The sequence below is a fragment of the Pseudorasbora parva genome, chromosome 9 (assembly GCF_024679245.1).
Source record: "Pseudorasbora parva isolate DD20220531a chromosome 9, ASM2467924v1, whole genome shotgun sequence".
NCBI lineage: Eukaryota > Metazoa > Chordata > Actinopteri > Cypriniformes > Gobionidae > Pseudorasbora > Pseudorasbora parva.
Genome location: NC_090180.1, coordinates 15,543,361 through 15,562,361, shown reverse-complemented (window position 1 = coordinate 15,562,361; position 19,001 = coordinate 15,543,361). Strand labels below are relative to the sequence as shown.

The 19,001-nt window shown below is 43.5% G+C and overlaps 2 protein-coding genes across 2 annotated transcripts in view; one reads left to right on the top strand and one right to left on the bottom strand.

Moving 5' to 3' along the window:
* slc44a5a (solute carrier family 44 member 5a) overlaps positions 1–19,001 on the top strand; it is a 141,562-nt gene that overhangs the window by 100,028 nt on the left and 22,533 nt on the right. Inside the window, exon 3 of the mRNA XM_067454103.1 lies at positions 13,642–13,715. Coding sequence (XP_067310204.1) covers positions 13,642–13,715 — 74 coding nt within the window. The remainder of the gene's footprint in view (positions 1–13,641; positions 13,716–19,001) is intronic.
* LOC137090239 (uncharacterized) lies at positions 258–5,335 on the bottom strand. The gene is made up of 2 exons (XM_067454100.1): positions 3,816–5,335; positions 258–505 (listed from the first exon to the last, which is right to left on the bottom strand). Exons 1-2 carry the CDS (start codon positions 4,929–4,931, stop codon positions 503–505), a joined length of 1,119 nt encoding a protein of 372 aa, XP_067310201.1. The 5' UTR covers positions 4,932–5,335; the 3' UTR covers positions 258–502.

The window sequence follows — 19,001 nt, the reverse complement described above, 5'->3', positions numbered from 1 at the left end:
GTCCACCTCTGCTAGTTGTTAGAGCATTTGGTAGCTGTTTGCTATGGTGTTGTGAGTGGTAGCTGTGCTTCTTAATGTGGTTAATTGCTAGGCATTTTCCAACGGTGGTTTGGTGGTTGGTAGCACATTGCTAGCTGCTTTCCCAACTGCTAGTTGCTAGGAGTTGGGGAGAGTTGGGTAAAGTGAGACATTTTATACATTTGCTCCCCCTCCAAGCGAGCTAAAATGATATATCAGTAAAATTGACACTGTAACAAGTTCGATATAGTGAGGAAGGAAGAGGACACGGGGGTCGGCAGGACTGTTGATGCTCTTTATTTTCTCAATAACTCAAATCACAACGTGCACGCTTCAGCGTGTGTTTGTCTCTGTATATGCTCAGTTTCGCTTCCGGGTCACGCACTTCCGGGTTCCGGATATCTCAGGGGGTCGCATCAACAGTCCGACTCTCTCTCTCCCTGGTCTCCGGTTCCGCTGGTGTTTTATCCCGTCTCCGCGCTCATTACTAGAACAAGAGACAGGTGTTATTAATCTGCGTCCAACCCACTCACTTACCGCTCGTCCCGCGGCCCTCTCTCCCGCTGCAGACCTCGCTGAACCACGCCCCCCTTGCCACATACCCCCACCGCCCGACTCAGGCCGGGGAGCCGTCCGGCCTGCAGCCCCCCCCCCCCATTTCTGGAGAGGAAATCGGCCACAGCCATCTGAGCACCCGGCCTGTGGACCACCTTGAACTTAAACGGCTGGAGAGCCAGATACCAACGGGTGATCCGCGCGTTGGTATCCTTCATGCGGTGGAGCCATTGGAGAGGAGCGTGGTCCGAACAGAGAGTGAACTCCCGCCCCAGGAGGTAATAGCGGAGGGTGAGAACGGCCCATCTGATGGCCAAACACTCCTTTTCTATGGTGCTGTACTTAGCTTCCCTCTTGGAGAGCTTACGGCTAATGTACAGCACCGGCCGCTCTCCCCCCTCCACCTCCTGGGCCAGGACTGCGCCCAGCCCCCTGTCCGACGCGTCAGTCTGCAACAAGAAAGGGAGAGAAAAGTCAGGGGAGTGTAACAGCGGCCCGCCACATAGAGCAGCCTTTACTTGGGTAAAAGCCTGTTGACACGGCTCCGTCCACTGGACCGTATCTGGTAGCCCCTTTCTAGTAAGATCAGTCAAAGGGCTGGTGAGGTCCGAATAATTTGGTATAAACCGTCTATAATATCCCGCCAGCCCCAAGAACTGTCTTACCTCCTTTTTGGTCTTGGGCCTCGGACAGGTTGCAATTGCGGCAGTCTTATCAATTTGGGGACGCACCTGTCCATGACCCAAGTGGAAGCCCAGATACCTTACTTCCACCCGCCCAATCGCACACTTCTTCGGATTGGCCGTGAGCCCCGCTCTCCTCAGCGACCTCAGGACCGCCCTCACATGCTGCATATGCCGCTGCCAATCGTGACTATAAATCACTATGTCATCTAGGTACGCAGCAGCATATGCAGCATGGGGACGCAAAATCCTATCCATGAGCCGCTGGAAGGTTGCGGGCGCCCCGAACAAGCCGAAAGGAAGCGTGACAAATTGGTGTAATCCAAACGGCGTGGTGAAAGCTGTTTTTTCTTTGGACAATGGAGACAAGGGGATCTGCCAATAGCCCTTTGTTAAGTCCAGTGTCGAATAAAATCGAGCCGTGCCTAACCGATCAAGCAATTCGTCAACCCGTGGCATTGGATACGCGTCGAACTTCGACACAGCGTTCACCTTGCGGTAGTCCACACAGAACCTGACCGAGCCGTCTGTTTTGGGGACCAAAACTATCGGGCTCGCCCAGTCACTGTTGGACTCCTCGATTACTCCCATGTCGAGCATTGCGCCTAATTCGTCCTGAACTACTTTTTTCTTGTGTTCAGGCAAGCGATACGGCCGGCTGCGAACTACCACGCCCGGCTCGGTCTCGATATGGTGCTGAATCAAGTCGGTACGTCCCGGTAGGGGCGAGAACACGTCAGCGAACTCAGCCTGTAATTTCGATAAATCAGCGAGTTGTAACGGTGAGAGGTGATCTCCCCCCGGGGCCAACGCGACTGATTGCGCTTTAATGCTCGCCTCTGGCCCGAGATCATCCTCTCCCCCGATCACCGTTGCCAACAACACCGATTCCACCTCATTCCATTTTTTAAGCAGATTGAGGTGGTATATTTGACGTGCCCCGTTCCTATCGGATCGTATCACTTCATAATCGAGCTCTCCTATCTGCCGTGCGACCTCAAACGGCCCCTGCCACTTTGACATTAATTTTGAGCTCGACGTTGGGAGTAGAACGAGCACTTTCTCTCCCGGTGTGAATTTGCGTAGTTTAGTACCCCTGTTATATGACCGGCTCTGGCGGTCCTGGGCTTGCAACAAATTCTCCCTAGATAGCCGCCCCAATGTGTGGAGTTTTGTTCGCAAGTCCATGACGTACTGAATTTCGTTTTTGGCCAACGAAGGCCCCTCCTCCCAAGTTTCTCGTAGGACGTCCAGCACCCCCCGCGGCTGTCGCCCGTAGAGAAGCTCGAAGGGGGAAAACCCCGTGGAGGCTTGCGGGACCTCGCGCACAGCAAATAAGAGGGGTTCTAACCACCGATCCCAATTTTTGGCGTCTTCCTGTACGAATTTACGGATCATGGATTTAAGAGTGCGATTAAATCGTTCGACCAAGCCGTCTGTTTGTGGGTGATAGACGCTGGTTCGAATGGATTTAATGCCCAATAATCCGTACAACTCGCTTAACGTGCGTGACATAAACGCCGTGCCTTGATCAGTGAGGATTTCTTTCGGAATCCCCACCCGGGAGATCAAACGAAACAGTGCGTCCGCAACACTCTTCGCCGAGATGTTGCGGAGAGCCACTGCTTCCGGATATCGTGTTGCGTAGTCCACGATAACTAGCGCAAAACGATGTCCGCGTGCGGATCGCTCTAATGGCCCGATGAGGTCCATCGCAATTCTCTCGAAGGGGACCTGCATTAATGGTAGGGGGCGCAATGGCGCTTTTGGGGCGGCCAGTGGGTTCACCAACTGACATTCAGGACAAGACGCGCACCACCTGCGCACATTGTCATGAATGCCTGGCCAAAAAAATCGGGTCATTAAACGATTCAGCGTGGCCGCCTGTCCCAGGTGGCCCGCCATCGGGTTAGAGTGAGCCGCCTGGAAAAGCATTTCCCGGCGGCTCTTTGGCACTAACAACTGGGTTGTATCCACTTTTGTCTGAGCGTCTTGGGTCACTCGATACAACCTATCCTTAATTATGGCAAAATAAGGATACGTGACGGGCAATGCGGGTTGGAGGGACTGACCGTCGATAGTGCGGACCTGTTGGAAAGCATGTTTTAGAGTCTCATCTTGGGACTGCTCCAGAGGGAAGTCATCGCGGTCCGAGAGAATCAGTCTCTCAACCCCGCTCGGTTCCCCTGAAGCTGTTCCCAAGGGTCCCGTATCAGTCTCGCCAACCTGCACTCGCACCGCCCCGTTCCTAGCCTTGTTTCCCCAAGCGGCATCCGCGCATAACGACCCCAATAACGCCGAAAAGGCGGGCCAATTCGTCCCCAGAATTAGCGGATGCCGGAGGTGGGGACTAACCGCCACCTCAACATTATGCTTTTTCCCCCTAAACTGTATCGTGACTGGGACAACCGGATATTCCACCACATCCCCGTGCACACACCGCACCTTAACCATGCGGCTTGTATCCAATGCCCCAGGCTGCATCAGGCTTTGATGGATCGAGGTTTGGTTACATCCTGAATCCACCAAGGCCTGATATGTACCCCCCTTGATACTCACAGGAATTTGGTACTCTCCTGCTTGATCGGGGGTGGTCCGCTGGACGTCCGGGATCCGGATCATTGTTCCGATGTCCATCATCGGACATCGGTCCACAAAATGATCCGGATCGCCGCACCGCCAGCAGGCCAGCCCAGGCCTACCCGCCGCCCCGGCGGCGGGGAGTGGGTTGGAGGATGAGCGCGGAAAGGGGGCGGAACCAGAGCCATTGTCACCACCAGCCCCCAGCGGCCCCGCCCCCCTGGGCGGGACCCGCGAACTCCCAGACGGTCCAAGGCCCATCCCACCCCGGCCTCTGGGGGGGACGCGAGGAGGGCCTGGAGGGCGGGACCTGGGGAGAGGGACAGGTCGAGAGAGAGAGAGAGAGGGGGGAGAGAGAGAGAGAGAAGTTAGTGGGGGTTCGCCGACCCCCGGGCACGCCACCAGGTGGTCCTCCGCCAGGTGGATGGCCGTCTCCAGCGACGTGGGCCGGTGGCACTGGACCCACTCGGCGGTCTTCCGGGGGAGCCGAGTGATGAACTGCTCCAGCACCACCAGATCGACAACATGGTCCACGTCGCTGCCGCCGGCCAGCAGCCATCTGCGGCACTCGTCCCGGAGCTGTTGGGCCAATGCGAAGGGTCGACCGGACTCACCCCACTCCAGGGAGCGGAAACGCTGGCGGTGTTGTTCTGGGGTCCGGCCGACCCGCTGAAGTATGGCCCGCTTCAGGTCGTCGTAGTCCAGGAGGTTCGCGACCGGTAGATGTTGCGCGGCCGCCTGGGCTTCGCCGGATAGAAGGGGGATGAGGCGCACCGGCCACTGTGCCCGGGGCCACCCGCAGGCCTCCGCGGCTTTTTGGAACAGATCCACGAAGGCCTCGGGGTCGTCTTCCGGCCCCATCTTCTGTAGGGGCACGTGCACCGGTGCGCTGGCCCGCCCAGCGGCCTCGGCGCGAACCTCCCGGTCCATCCAGCTCCGGAACCGCTCGCGGTCCTCTTGCTGGCCTTGGACGATGGCCTCGAAGCGGCGCTCCTGTTCGGTCCGAAGGTCCAGCAATGCCTTATGGTGTTCCTGGTGGAGGACCGCGAGGGAGTTGATGATCTCCGCAAATGGCGAGGCGGAGGGCGTTGTCATGGCGGCGGCTCTGTCCTGCTTCCTTCCCGGGTTTCGGCACCAGTGTAACAAGTTCGATATAGTGAGGAAGGAAGAGGACACGGGGGTCGGCAGGACTGTTGATGCTCTTTATTTTCTCAATAACTCAAATCACAACGTGCACGCTTCAGCGTGTGTTTGTCTCTGTATATGCTCAGTTTCGCTTCCGGGTCACGCACTTCCGGGTTCCGGATATCTCAGGGGGTCGCATCAACAGTCCGACTCTCTCTCTCCCTGGTCTCCGGTTCCGCTGGTGTTTTATCCCGTCTCCGCGCTCATTACTAGAACAAGAGACAGGTGTTATTAATCTGCGTCCAACCCACTCACTTACCGCTCGTCCCGCGGCCCTCTCTCCCGCTGCAGACCTCGCTGAACCACGCCCCCCTTGCCACAGACACATTTCCCATTAATTCAGGATGTTTCCTAGCAATGGAAATTATCAGAATGTATTCAGGACGAAGGTCAGTGAAAATATGATTGTCAGCTTGTGTCTCACAAGATACCCCACTCTTTATCTCAGCTTAGGGATTAACTGAGACAGACCAGAGAAATCAAGGGGGTAAAGTGAACCACTTTCTTTTTCTACTCTAAAACTACCATAACAACACATGTTGTAACAGTTTGAATTTTTACAGCTAGCTTGACAACCACACATTCCAGAACTAATGTTGGTCTAGTAACAGAATCATGGGGATCGGTCAATTAAGCTCTTTTTTTCTAAACACTTGAAAGTAACTGAACAAAATCAAATACAACATAATATAATTCAAAATGTTTTAAAAATGTTAAAAACAACTACTTTGTTTGGCCTTCCAAAAGATGGGAAAATTAGAAAACAGTGGTTAAGCTTTATTTACAAGGGCCGACGTTATCATCTGTCACTATCTGCTTTGCTTCAGGAGCTGATGTTCCACATATGGTAAGGAGCATGACATTTCCATCAGCCGCTTATGGTATTCGGGCCAATCACAATGCATTGGATCGCTGGCCAATCAGAGCACAACCCGCTTTTCAGACTGATGAGCTTTGTAAAAATCAATGCATTTCAGAAAGGAGGGGCATAGAGGAGCAACAATAATGTACTCTATGTGTAAAAAAAATATATTTTTTGAACCTAGAATGATGTAAACACATGACATTAAACCAAATACACAAAATAATGCTTTTTTTTTTAGAACCGTCATATGACTCCTTTAAACAAATCTAACCCTAAATCTGAAATGCATGGGAGAGCTATATCCCTGAACAAGTTGAACAGTGTGATTCATTTAAGCATTATGTGAAATTGGTTAGCAGTAAGCAGCACATTTGGACTGAGGCTGTGCTGAGCTCAGTGTTTAGTAGAGCAACGACCCACCTGCTGCTATTGATAATGAGCTCTAATCGGCTTATGCGTTTGAAATCTCTCCTGCCCTTCCATGTCTATTTACAGAGGAGGTGGGCTTAAGGTTTTACGTGTGGAGGGTGGCGAGATTGACCTCAATCAAACCAGGTTTAGTGCAACCTTGGCATGAGAATGTGGGTCTGTATAAATAGTCTCATAAATGTCTGGATCGTGCATCACTCTCAGATGCAAGTCAAAGGGTAATTGTATCCATAATGTAGCCATAATACTTTCCCTTGTACCTAAAGCCTTCATTCGAGTCTGTTCTCAAGGCCTCATATATAGCTTGGTATAATAAACCCAAGGATGTTTTTTGTGGGCATTGCAAATGTATTTTGCTACTGTTTTTTCTGTTTGTGTCTAATATGCAATAGGATAAAGTATAAAAAAACTGAACTGTATATAAGAAATGTATTTCAATTAATCCTAAAATGGCTCTTATGTGTCACTAGACATTAAGAAATCATGTTAATTTCAAATATTATATCACTGACAACAGTAGTCCGGCCAGGATATTGTCATTTAAAAGTTTTTGTTGCAGCCCTCAACTGATATTGATGTTGTTCCGCCCCTTCACCTATCTACCAATCACAAAGTCAGTAGTGTGTCTGCATCCGGGTTGCCAGATCTGCTCTAGTTACCACAGCTGCCGCTACAAATGTTCCTGCTGAATCCTGCAGCCAATCTGGAAACCCTCGCGTCAGGGGGGAGGGGGAGAGGGGATACACCGCTCTACAGTCATTTGAAAGTGATTGCAGTATCAGATTTGGCCGCAATCTTACATTCACTTCCTTTAAGGCAGGGTCACAGGCAGTCCTGCCTTGACATTTTGACCAGCTGCCTGTGGTTTCATCAAACTGACCGTTAGCAAACTGATGGAAGCTGAACTAAATCATGGGTTCTGAAATGCACTAAAATCAATTTGATTGTATGTGGTGCCTTTATTGATTCTGCTAAATCAAACATTGCTAACCACACAAGATCTCAGCACATTTCTTTTTTTAACAGCATCTAGCAGTGATGTTGGAAATTGCAAACGGCCACCGCTCACCCCACTTCCTTTCTAAGCACATAGAGAAGCTACGGTGGCCGAAACAGTAACAGAAACGGTAGCGCTCTGAAGTTTGTCGGTTTGGGGCTATTGTAAAAAACATGGCACCGCAAAATGATGACTTCACTGTAAGAAGACCCGCGATGTGTGTAGATATGCTCCTAATTTAGTATGCTCATTCTAAGGGAATAAAAACATAACGGTTCAGTAGATCCTCGTAAATACTATACACTGCACCTTTAATAGTTCTGCTCTTATTAATCTAAACCTTTTATACATTTGTGAGACGTATTGCATTTGAATTTTTTTTTTATTTATTTTATGTTGGACATGCCCCTTCTTGTTTGCGGTGGTGGTGGACAGGCTGATAGATATGGTCAGACAGGAATCTCCATGGACTATGATGTTTGCGGATGACATTGTGATCTGTAGTGAGAGCAGGGAGCAGGTGGAGGAAAGTCTAGAGAGGTGGAGGTTTGCTCTGAAAAGAAGAGGAATGAAGGTTAGTCACAGCAAGACAGAATACATGTATGTGAATGAGAGAGAACCAAGTGGAACAGGGAGAAGAGGTAAAGAAGGTGCAGGATTTTAAGCACTTAGGGTCAACACTCCAGCAATGGGGAGTGTGGAAAAGAGGTGAAGAAGTGTGTGCAGGCAGGTTGGAATGGGTGGAGAAAAGTGTGAGGTCTGTTGTGTGATAAAAGAGTACCAGCAAGAATGAAAGGAAAGGTGTACAGTACAGTAGTGAGAGCAGTGATGTTGTATGGTTTGGAGACAGTAGCACTGAGGAAAAGACAGGAGGAAGAGCTAGAAATAGCAGAGCTGAAGATGTTGAAGTTCTCTTTGGGAGTGACGAGGATGGATAGGATCAGGAGTGAGGACATCAGATGTTTTGGCGACAAAGTTAGAGAGGCCAGGTTAAGATATTTTGGACATGTTCAGAGGAGGGAGAGTGAATATATCGGTAAAAAGATGCTGAGGTTAGAGCTGCCAGGCAGGAGGTCAAGAGGAAGACCAAAGAGGAGGTTTATGGATGTTGTGAAGGAGGACATGAAGGTTATCGAAATCAGGGTAATTTTGTATATCACAAAATTTAGCAAATTAATTATTTCCTAGGATGCATCATCATTTAGTACATGCTAAATTCACTGATCATGAGGGTGGCTTCTCTCATCTTTTTCTATGAAAGAAAGGTCATCATAGTATACTAATTGAATACTTGAATGTTTTGTGTCTGTTGTAACGATGTGTAGAGAGCTTGAACTCCAGTTTTTAAAAAGTTCCACCTTTCAACCTCTATGCTCTTATAGAAATTACCCAGACACAGCTGTCTCCTCCAAAGAATCATTTTCATCAAACCCTTTGAGAGGCAAGCAAAGTAATTTGTTACCAGCAAGTGAATTAGACATTTATAATTACTTTCTGCTTTCAGCAATGCAATTTTCTTACTGCCAACCCATATTCAGCTTCAGCATATTACAAAAATATTACTTTTATGAGTTCTGAAGAAGGTCTTTCAGTGTAATATACAGACACAACTTGCATATTAAGAGTATGTTTATGTGCCTGTTCTGCAATACAAACAAATGAGGAATACAAAAAGACAAATGAGAAATTAAAAGTTCTTTATAGGATGTTTGAAAGCGGGATAAATCATAAATCCAAAATAAACAAACTGTAATCTCCATTTCCTCATAATAATCTGAAAGCAATTTTTAAGCAGTTAAAAAGCAAATGATAAACATGGTTAAATATAAGCATAATAATAATAATAATAATAATAACAATAATAATAATAATAATAATAATAATAATAATAATAATAATAATAATAATAATATGTTTAAGGACCATATATAAAATGTAGGTGTACTTCTTTTAAAAAAGATTGATGTGAAATGTGATCTTATATTGACCATAAAGTATTGATGTATTATTTATAATAATAATAATAATAATAATAATAATAATAATAATAATAATAATAATAATAATAATAATACAAAGATTTTGCTCTCATTTTCTCATATTGGTGTTGTTTTGTTGTAAATAGTGTTAGTCATCATGATAGTCATTAGTGTTTTCTTTGTTGGAAGCTTGGACCTCTCTCTCAGTCAGTGTAACTTGTGCTAGTTTAACGGCGCAAAAGAAAACTGTCGACACGCCAGGCTCATGGCCCAAAAGTGTTGTACCTAGTCTCTTAATGAGTCACGGGTGTGTTTTAGGTGTAACATGCAATAATCCAATCAGAGTCTCATCTCCCATTCCCTTTAAAAGCCAGTTGTGCTTTGCTTTTTTAACCTTTAACGCTTCTCCAGAGAGGAATCCTTTCATTTTAAATATTTCAAATGTTTGTGTGCTGCTGCGCGTCCCTGTGTGTAATAAACAGAGTGTATATATGCTTTGTGCACCCGCCTATAGACGCATATTACTAACATGGCCTTTAAATAGAACAAATAAGACTGTGCCATTGACTTTAGAGCAGGTTTTTGTTGGTTAATGGCGCAGTCGTTTTCAGTTGCCTTAAAATAGCAACGAGGCAACGATGCGTCGGAACACACCTCGTTTTCAGACCAGCACGCCCATGGGCGAACAGATGCGCCCGAATGGATTTGCTATTTAAACAACATGGCGTTAGACATGAAAACAATAACTGTGTAAGGCTGAAACTAGCTAACAACACTTGTGTCTTGCCTGCCGTTGCATTGCGGCAGGTATGATAGGGCACAAATTAGTTAGTAGTTACTCGAGTGTTAATAATCGTTACTCATTTGTTCCAGTGTAGTTATTGATTAATGACGGAACTGTATTCCAAATAGGGGTGTAAGAAAACATCGATACACGTGAGCATCGCGATATTATGTTTAGCGATACTATATCGATTCTCAAAAACACTGTATCGATATTTATTTATTTACATCCATTATTTGTGGCTTTGTGTTCAAATTAAACCACAGACTGTATACAACCCAACCGCTAGATGGCAGTGTTATCTCAGAACGAAGCTGACGCGGAGCCAGAGAAGCACAAGGTGAATGTGTGTACATTAGCAAACCTCACAAGACGATAGAATTATTCCGCTCCCGCGGTTTACAGAGCTGAAGTGTGGACTCATTTTGGCTTCAGCTACAAAGAAGCCACTAAGGAAATCAGCAAGGGTCATTTTGTTTGCAAAATAGTAAAAATCCAGCAGCCTATCAGGAAACATTGAATCTGAAAGCTCGCTTAAAACTACACTATGTGATATTTTCTCCCATATAGCGGTGAAAGGGTATATGACCATCCAGTGAATAACAGTTTCTGTTCCTCTCAATTCCGATTTCGTTTTAACTCCTACGGTGGCCGATTTAGTCCAAGATTAACATGGCAATCCCCCTCTTCACATTCGACACGGTGCCATTGAGTGTTAAAATGCGAAAGGCGAAGCTTGAATTTACGGGTATCTCCCTCTTTGGCTAATGTACTTTCAAGATGGAGGAGCAACATGGCGACCGGCATTCGAACCCCTCACCCGTATGTATTTTGAATGGCATATTATAAACTTATGAGAATACTTTATTACTTGAAAGAAGGAAATATACATGAGCACATATATTTTTGAAAGAACTAAGTGTTTTTATCTAAGAATAAACTAAAAAAGTTACACAGTGTTAACATCCTGACGTCATCTGCGCTGCTGAGAAGCGTTTCGATGGAATATAGCACATTTTCCTCTCAGTAACAAAATAAACACACACCAAAACTGACAGCGGTGGCAGCAGAACGAAAGCATCTGATTATAGCGATGTGGATATGGATACCAGCTCTACAGTTCAGTAGCCTACTTAAAATGGCACTTTATATAGACTGCGTTAAAGAAAACAGCTTTACAGTTTTAAATATAAAACAAACAGTCATGTAATGGACTATGCACTTTCTGCTGCTAAATAGTTTAGAAATGAAAAACTGCTATACTGTGAACCTTTAAAACATGTACACAGAAAGAATACTGCAGTCACTTAACCATTCCCCTTTACTTAGATTGCACAAAATAGTGATTAGTGATATAAATGATATTGTATTAATTAAATAAAACTGTTACTTGTCATGTTTTATGCATATGGTTGTGTTCTTTATTCTTTTAAATTAATCTTTCTAAAAAAATAATAAAAAAAATTCTTAAAATATCGCAATATATCGTATCGTGATACGTATTGTATTGCCAGATTCTTGGCAAAACACAGCCCTAATTCCAAAGTGTTACCATTTACGTGTATTTTTGCATATTAAAGAATTTTCAATGCACTTGAAGTGATTAACACAACACATTGTCTCTCTCTTTCTTTCTCTTGTACTTTTCTTTTATAGTTGCTCTTCTCTATTTTGCATGTCACCATGTCGACCTTGTCAAAGATTTGCATGTGCGACACTCCAGAGTCTCAGTTGTGCAGTAGCAGTATGTGACCTTGCTGTGCTCCGTTATCAGCTCATGTTTAAAAGATGTGCCTATAAACTCAACATCCTATCGACTTTTTTTGGTCGATATTCAGTATTGCATACATAAGGGATAATGTCCCATCAGCCTTCATCTGTTTTATTAAAGCTACACTGTGTAACTTTTTTAGCTTATTCTTAGCTAAAAACACTTAGTTCTTTCAAAAATATGTGCTCATTAATGTATATTTACTTCTTTCAAGTAATAAAGTATTCTCGTAAGTTTATAATATACCATTGAAAATACATACGGGTGAGGGGTTCGAATGCTGGTCGCCATGTTGCCCCTCCATCTTGAAAGTACATTAGCCAAAGAGGGACATACCCGTAAATTCAAGCTTCGCCTTTCGCATTTTAACACTCGATGGCACCGTGTCGAATGTGAAGAGGGGGATTGCCATGTTAATCTTGGACTAAATCGGCCACCGTAGGAGTTAAAACGAAATCAGAATTGAGAGGAACAGAAACTAATAATCACTGGATGGTCATATACCCTTTCACCGCTAGATGGGGGAAAATATCACACAGTGTAGCTTTAAGTTCTTTCATCCAGCCCTTATGTTTTTTACTAGTTCCTTTCTCTGAGCAAATATTCACTGAGCGAAAAGGCTAAAATAATCTTATGTCTTAATTTGAGAATTTTTTTTCTAAAAATGGGGGAAATCTTGTAGTAAAATAACTTTTTAAAGTGCTACTGTTATGCTATTTTAAAGGTTCATGGTTTTATTTTCATGGTCTCTTACTTATTTATGTATTTCAGCTTCACTTATCCCTATTGGAAGATAACAAAGGGGCGGTTTCCATCTTTTTTTTCAATCTATGGTCTGACCCTGGAGCTAACACAAAAACTACCCAAACACTGAAAAAAAGGGGGATTTGGGTAGACAAAATGTTGATAAAAATTGAGTGTAATAACATTTCATTCACAAGTTTATGAGAAATACGTTGTATACCTTAAGATCATTTAAAGGGATACTTCACCGCTTTTTCATATTAAACTATGTTATTCCCTTAACTAAAAGGAGTTGTTACATACCCCTCTTGTCTCAGTGCGTGCACTTAATCGTTCTGACTCGCGGTGATGATCTGATAGCATTTAGCTTAGCTCCCTAAGCCCAGTTCATTCACTATGGAACCAAACAGAGATTAAGTTAGAAGTACCAAACACCTCCACAATTTCCCTATTTACCTTACCTAATACACTTACACGAATAGATGAACGATCGAGTATGGTGACAAAATAAAACGTGGTGCTTCTCTAATCGGATTAAAAAGGAGAACTATAATGTATGGCGGAATAGCACTTCTGAGAGAACATCTCCCTATTGACAGAAATGAGAGAGTGAGGGGGAGATGGTAGGGAAGATGTTTCGGCCGGGACTTTTTACTGCGCCGAGCCGAAGTACTCTCAGAAGTGCTATTCCGCCATACATTATAGTTCTCCTTTTTAAGCTGCTTAGAAAAGTGCCACGTTTTATTTTGTCACCATACTTGATCGTTCAACTATTCGTGTAAGTGTATTTAAATAGGGGAAACGTGGAGGTGTTTGGTCACTTCTAACTTGATCTCTGTTTGGTTCCATAGTGAATGAACTGGGCTTAGTGGGCTAAGCTAAATGCTATCAGATCATCACCGCGCGTCAGAGAGATTAAGTGCACGCACTGAGATGAGAGAGGTATGTATCAACTCGTTTTAGTTAAGGGAATAACAGTTTAATATGAAAAAGCGGTAAAGTATCCCTTTAATGAGATAAGAATGCATTTTTTTTGTCTTTTGTTTTCCAGAGGCTGCACAGATGTGCTATGCTGTGTGCTCTTCGTCATTGTCATCCTCGGCTACATTGCACTGGGCACTGTGGGTAAGAGCAGCATCCGCTTTCTTACTGTAGGAACTTACTGTAATCATTTATTTTGTGAAATGAACAGCATGAGCCAGGCTTGAAAGTATATCATAAGACCCACCATGTAAGCAAATATATGTAACCCATGCTGGCAAAATGAGTCAGACTAATTACAAGCTACAGGCAAAACAAGTGAAAAATGTCCATTTTGGTTGAATTGGAAGTTTTTGCAAAATTGTGTTCATTAAGCCCTTGTCTAGCTGCTTAAATTCTGGGACCATTTTTTGGGATTTCCGCCTGTATTTGGCCTACCCAAATTGAAAAGCTTCCCATACACACATACAGTGGTCTAAGTAAAAAATGTTGGTGTTATTTTACAGGAAACCCTTTGAAGTTACATAAAACACTGCTAATAGTGATAAACATGTACGTATATGTTGTCTAAGCTGTAATAAAAAGTAGGCGCTTTTTGATTATTATTTTTATAAATTAATTTTTGAAAGTGTGTTACTCAGGCCCTGTGTGCGAACCTGCAGACAGTTTGGGCTGTTTCCACTAAATTCCAGAAAATAGTGGAAAAAAGAAGTTTGTCTGTGCCATGTTCTACATTTACATTTACATTTAATCATTTAGCAGACGCTTTTATCCAAAGCGACTTACAAAAAAGGGGAGAGTAAAAGAAGCAACGAAAAAGACAAGGCCAACAACCTGCAAGAGCTGTAAGACATCTCAATTAATTAGCACAGTACACAATTTTTTTTTTTTTTTTTTTTTTTTTTTTAGACATCTACAACAAAAACTCACGTACGCAAAATGCCGAACACTGGATTTTGATAGCTATGATAACAACCCATTAGGACTAAGGCTGTTGCCCCAGCTGTTGTCGTTAATGCAGATTCAGTGGCCCAATGGGTTGGTTTTGTATGGCATTCTAGCTAAACGCGCAGCAATAGCCATCTACAACAAAAACTCACATACGCAAAATACAGAACACTGGATTCTGATAGTTATGATAACTATGTAACATACCCGCCTGAAGGCACAAATCCGGATGAGACGTAGATATGATCCAGGAGTGTGCGCTTTTTGGTCGTTGCTGTGGTGATCAGTAAGTGCTATTCTGTATTGGTCAGGTGCAATTGGAAAAGATGTGTCTTAAGATGTTTTTTAAAAATGGCTACAGACTCGGCAGCACGAATTGAGATCGGCAGGACATTCCACCAGGTGGGAACGAACGGTCCAGGAAAATGTCCGTGAGAGCGATTTCATGCCTCTTTGGGATGGAACCACGAGGCGCCGCTCGCTCGCAGAACGCAAGCTTCTGGAGGGTGTGTAAGTCTGAACAAGTGAGTTTAGGTATATTAGTGCAGAGCCAGTGGTTGCTTTGTAGGCGAGAACTAGTGCCTTGAATTTGATGCGAGCAGCCATTGGCAACCAGTGCTGTCTGATGAAGAGAGGCGTAACATGCGCTCATTCCGCTGCATTCTGGATCAGCTGCAAGGGTTTGATAGTGCATGCTGGACTGGACTATGTTCTATAACAGATTTATTTAAATGGGTCTGAAGGGATGACCCCCTCTTTTTTCCCCCTCCACCACCCCCTCCCACCACCATATACAATGATATAAATGCAATATCCCAGTGCCATTAAATTAATTATACATGCTGGAAACAGCCCAAACTGTCTGCAGGATACTAGAGCACACAGGGCCTGAGTTACACACTTTCGAAAATAAATTTATTTAAAAAAATAAAAAAGCGCCTAATTTTGGGGGGGAGTTATTACAGCTTAGGCAACATATACTTACATGTTTATCACTTTTAGCAGTGTTTTATGTAACTTCAAAGGGTTTTCTGTAAAATGAAACCAACATTTTGAACTTAGACCACTGTATGTGTATGGGAGGCTTTTCAATTTAGGTAGGCCAAATCCAGGTGGAAATGGTACCCGAGTAAATACATTACTTTGTCTAAAACAAATGCCAAAGTGATGCATATCTACAGAAAGCTTGGTTGACTCAAATGGTACCACATATGACATTATAGCTCCTCCACAGACATTTAAAATTCAAAGTATATACATGACGATGTCATTCCCGTCCCTGTACAGGCGTTTGGTTAACTATTTGGGAAAAAAACTTTGATTATGCATTAAAGTTGTTCTTTAAATAGACTGTCTGTCTCATTAATGTTAATCAAACAATTGTGGTATCATGGGGGGGGGGGGGAATATTTTTTACCAATAGATATGGCTTTTGACTTGGTGTGTGCCAAATTAGGTTGTATTGGGGGGGGGGGGGTTAAGGTATGGTTGCTAGGTTTTGTTTCTGACTCTACTGACTTCAAACAGGTGAGCTCAGTTATTTTTGTCTGATTCCACTGAGAACAAATCATACATCATTTTGATTTTTTTTTTTAATGGAGAAGGAAAGTAACAATAACTGAATTTGAACATTTGCTCATTGTGACTCATTTTTCCAGCATGGGTCACATATGTTCCATGATAACAGGTGCAATATATAAAGATTATTAAAAAAAAAAAAAAATGAGACAACCTATGAAGTTTTTTTTTAGTTTTTTAGTTTTTTTTATGAAGGATTATGTTGTAATTCCAACATAACTGAACGATAAACACAGTGACACACTACCAAGTCTCCCCATTTGCTCATCTTGCTCAAAAATACATAAAATAACACTTTTACATATAAAATAACAACATTTACACTCTCCTGATGCAAAGCATGCTGGGGGCTAACAAACCCCGTCCAGTTTTAGTTAATGCAACACTAATCATTCACGTAATCTCAACACAAACAGATTAGTAACTTGTGGATTGAACACAATCAAATTAAGTTACGACAAAATGTGTAGCAATTGTGTATTTTTAACTGATATATAAAAAATATCTCAAAAATGAGAATCTCAAGTAGGTAGTTAGTTAATACTAAATAAAACGAATAAAACTAGTTAAAGCAGTCATTTTGCGTTGTTTTGTTTTGTTTTCCATCTCGATTTTCCCTTCACTACATTTGAGAGAGACCATTGGATGCATCTTTACTGATGCTGTCTCAGTCACTGACTGTAGTACATGACTGTAGCTTTCAGCCAGGAGAAGATGTCATCAGGTGGCGTCCTCGGCTTGAATCATATCCCTCCTCTGCCTTGGGTCTGCTTTTCCCCATTGCTGGAAGTGTATTTTAAGAGAGCATGTTTTGTTATACCCTCACCTGGCCATAAATACAATGTGAAATAAATAAAAAAATCGCAATGTGGCATTTCCGATGTAATGATTGTAAAGGTCATGCCACACCACTTCCAGTGGGAAAGAAATTGCTTGTTACTTGAAAATCTACATTGTTTTGAAAACTGCTGGCATGCTACTAAATATGTTATAGCCTGTTACAGAGATATATATGAGCATTTTTACATTTATTCCAAATAATAATCTTAGGCAGTAACAAGTTAATAAATATATTATAGTTTGTTAATGTTCCGCTTTTCTTTTTAATAGTCAACTTATTTTTAGCAGTCATCAAGCTTGTACTCACTGGCATTGAGATGAAATCAATCAACCTGAATTCACCCTTCCTTTATTTTCCCCAAGCGGATTGCTCACTTAAACACCTAGAGTCATCATGTTTTCAGGGCATTTCACGTTTGATTTTGATGTGACAAAGCGGTGATATCTAAGTGGCTGAGATGGTTACTTTATTCTTAATTAGTCTTTGCATTAACGAAATTCATTCAGGCCGATTCCAGAATGCGCACTAAAACAAGAGTCGTGATTTAAAGGTGCACTATTTTGCAGTAAAATATCAAAAAAAAAACTAGAACACTGTTATATATTTTGTTCAGTTGAGTTCTTACAGTTATCCAATATGTTTCCATCTATTAGTAAATTGTGAGAAAATTGCTATTTTAACCAAGGAGCCAGGATGTCTGAGGGAGTCGCCTGTCAATTGTGTCATATCTGCGTTACCCTCGGTTTCCGGTTTTATTCTGCAGAAGCGCTTTACTCTTAGCAGTGTGAACAAGTGTCACAGCAGCCGCAGAGCGAACACACAGCATAACGTCATAACATCATTTTAAACACACTTAAATGTATCTGATATGATGAACAGAGCTGCATTACCTCATACTCATGACCGGAAAAGCAGAAATGGCGACTGTGTCCCGTCATAATAAAAGTTCCGCTGCTTGCGAGCCGTGTTTTCGGCAACAATCGCTCCAGCGGCCTTGCTCAGGTCCTTCAACACTCGGTCCTGCTCTGCTTCATACTACAGTAACATTAAAGCTACACTGTGTGATATTCTCCCCCATCTAGCAGTGTAAAGTAGAGGTCTTCACAGGTCCAAAAATTCACACCCGAACCCGAAGAGACCCGCAATGTTCAACACAGACCCGACCCGGACCCGTCTATTATTTCAAAAACTGGACCCGGACCCGTGCAGATCCGAAAAATGCCAAAAATATATTACCCGGAACCGACATGGACCCGTCTATTATTTGATAGCTGGAACCGAACCCGCCGGGAAGACACAGACGCGACTGGACCCGATTGTCTCATATTACACAATATAACGTTACTGCTGTTAACAAGTTAGTGAACAAGCTGCGAAAAATAACTTTGTCTCAGTCAGCCTACCTAACGATATAGCCGTTGTCTCCCTTGTACCTTGATTGTGATGTATTACAATATTCCTCATTAATTGTTCCAAGCATGCTTAATTCACTCATTTCAGCTGTAAAAGTCAATTTTATTTCACAGTGACGGATTTATGAGTTAATTCGCATAATAACTTTGACTGTTTGCCCTTTTGAACCAATAACTATTGCTCGTTTAGTGCCATGGCCGCTTGCGTTACCATTATTTATTTGCCATAATCTCTCTGAGTCTGACTAGCAGAACTTTAAGATTAAACAAGACGGTTCATTCATATTATTTTTAAAGTCATTACAGTCACCGCGGTCTGCGGAAGCTCGGGTTGCCATAGAAACATGACACGCGCTTGAGACTGCACTCGCGCTCAGCTGGAGCAACCTGAAATATGAACCTTTTTTTACGCAATTAACGCATCACAGAAAACATTTATGTGACAGTTCACCTGAGGTCTTGTTGCTGATTTGAAATATATTCTTGAGTACATTATTACCGCGCGCATGCATTAAATCTGCCCGCTTTCTAAAAGGCTGAGAGAGCGCGCGCGAGAGAGAGAGAGCGCGCGCGCGCGAGAGAGAGAGCGCTTGTGTTTTTGTTGTTGTTGTGTATTTCTAAACCTCATTTCCCGGCTCACACTTTTCTTAT

Bases quoted from the DNA above. Each gene is read 5' to 3' on its own strand.
- LOC137090239 (XM_067454100.1), bottom strand. From the start codon at position 4,931: ATGACAACGCCCTCCGCCTCGCCATTTGCGGAGATCATCAACTCCCTC.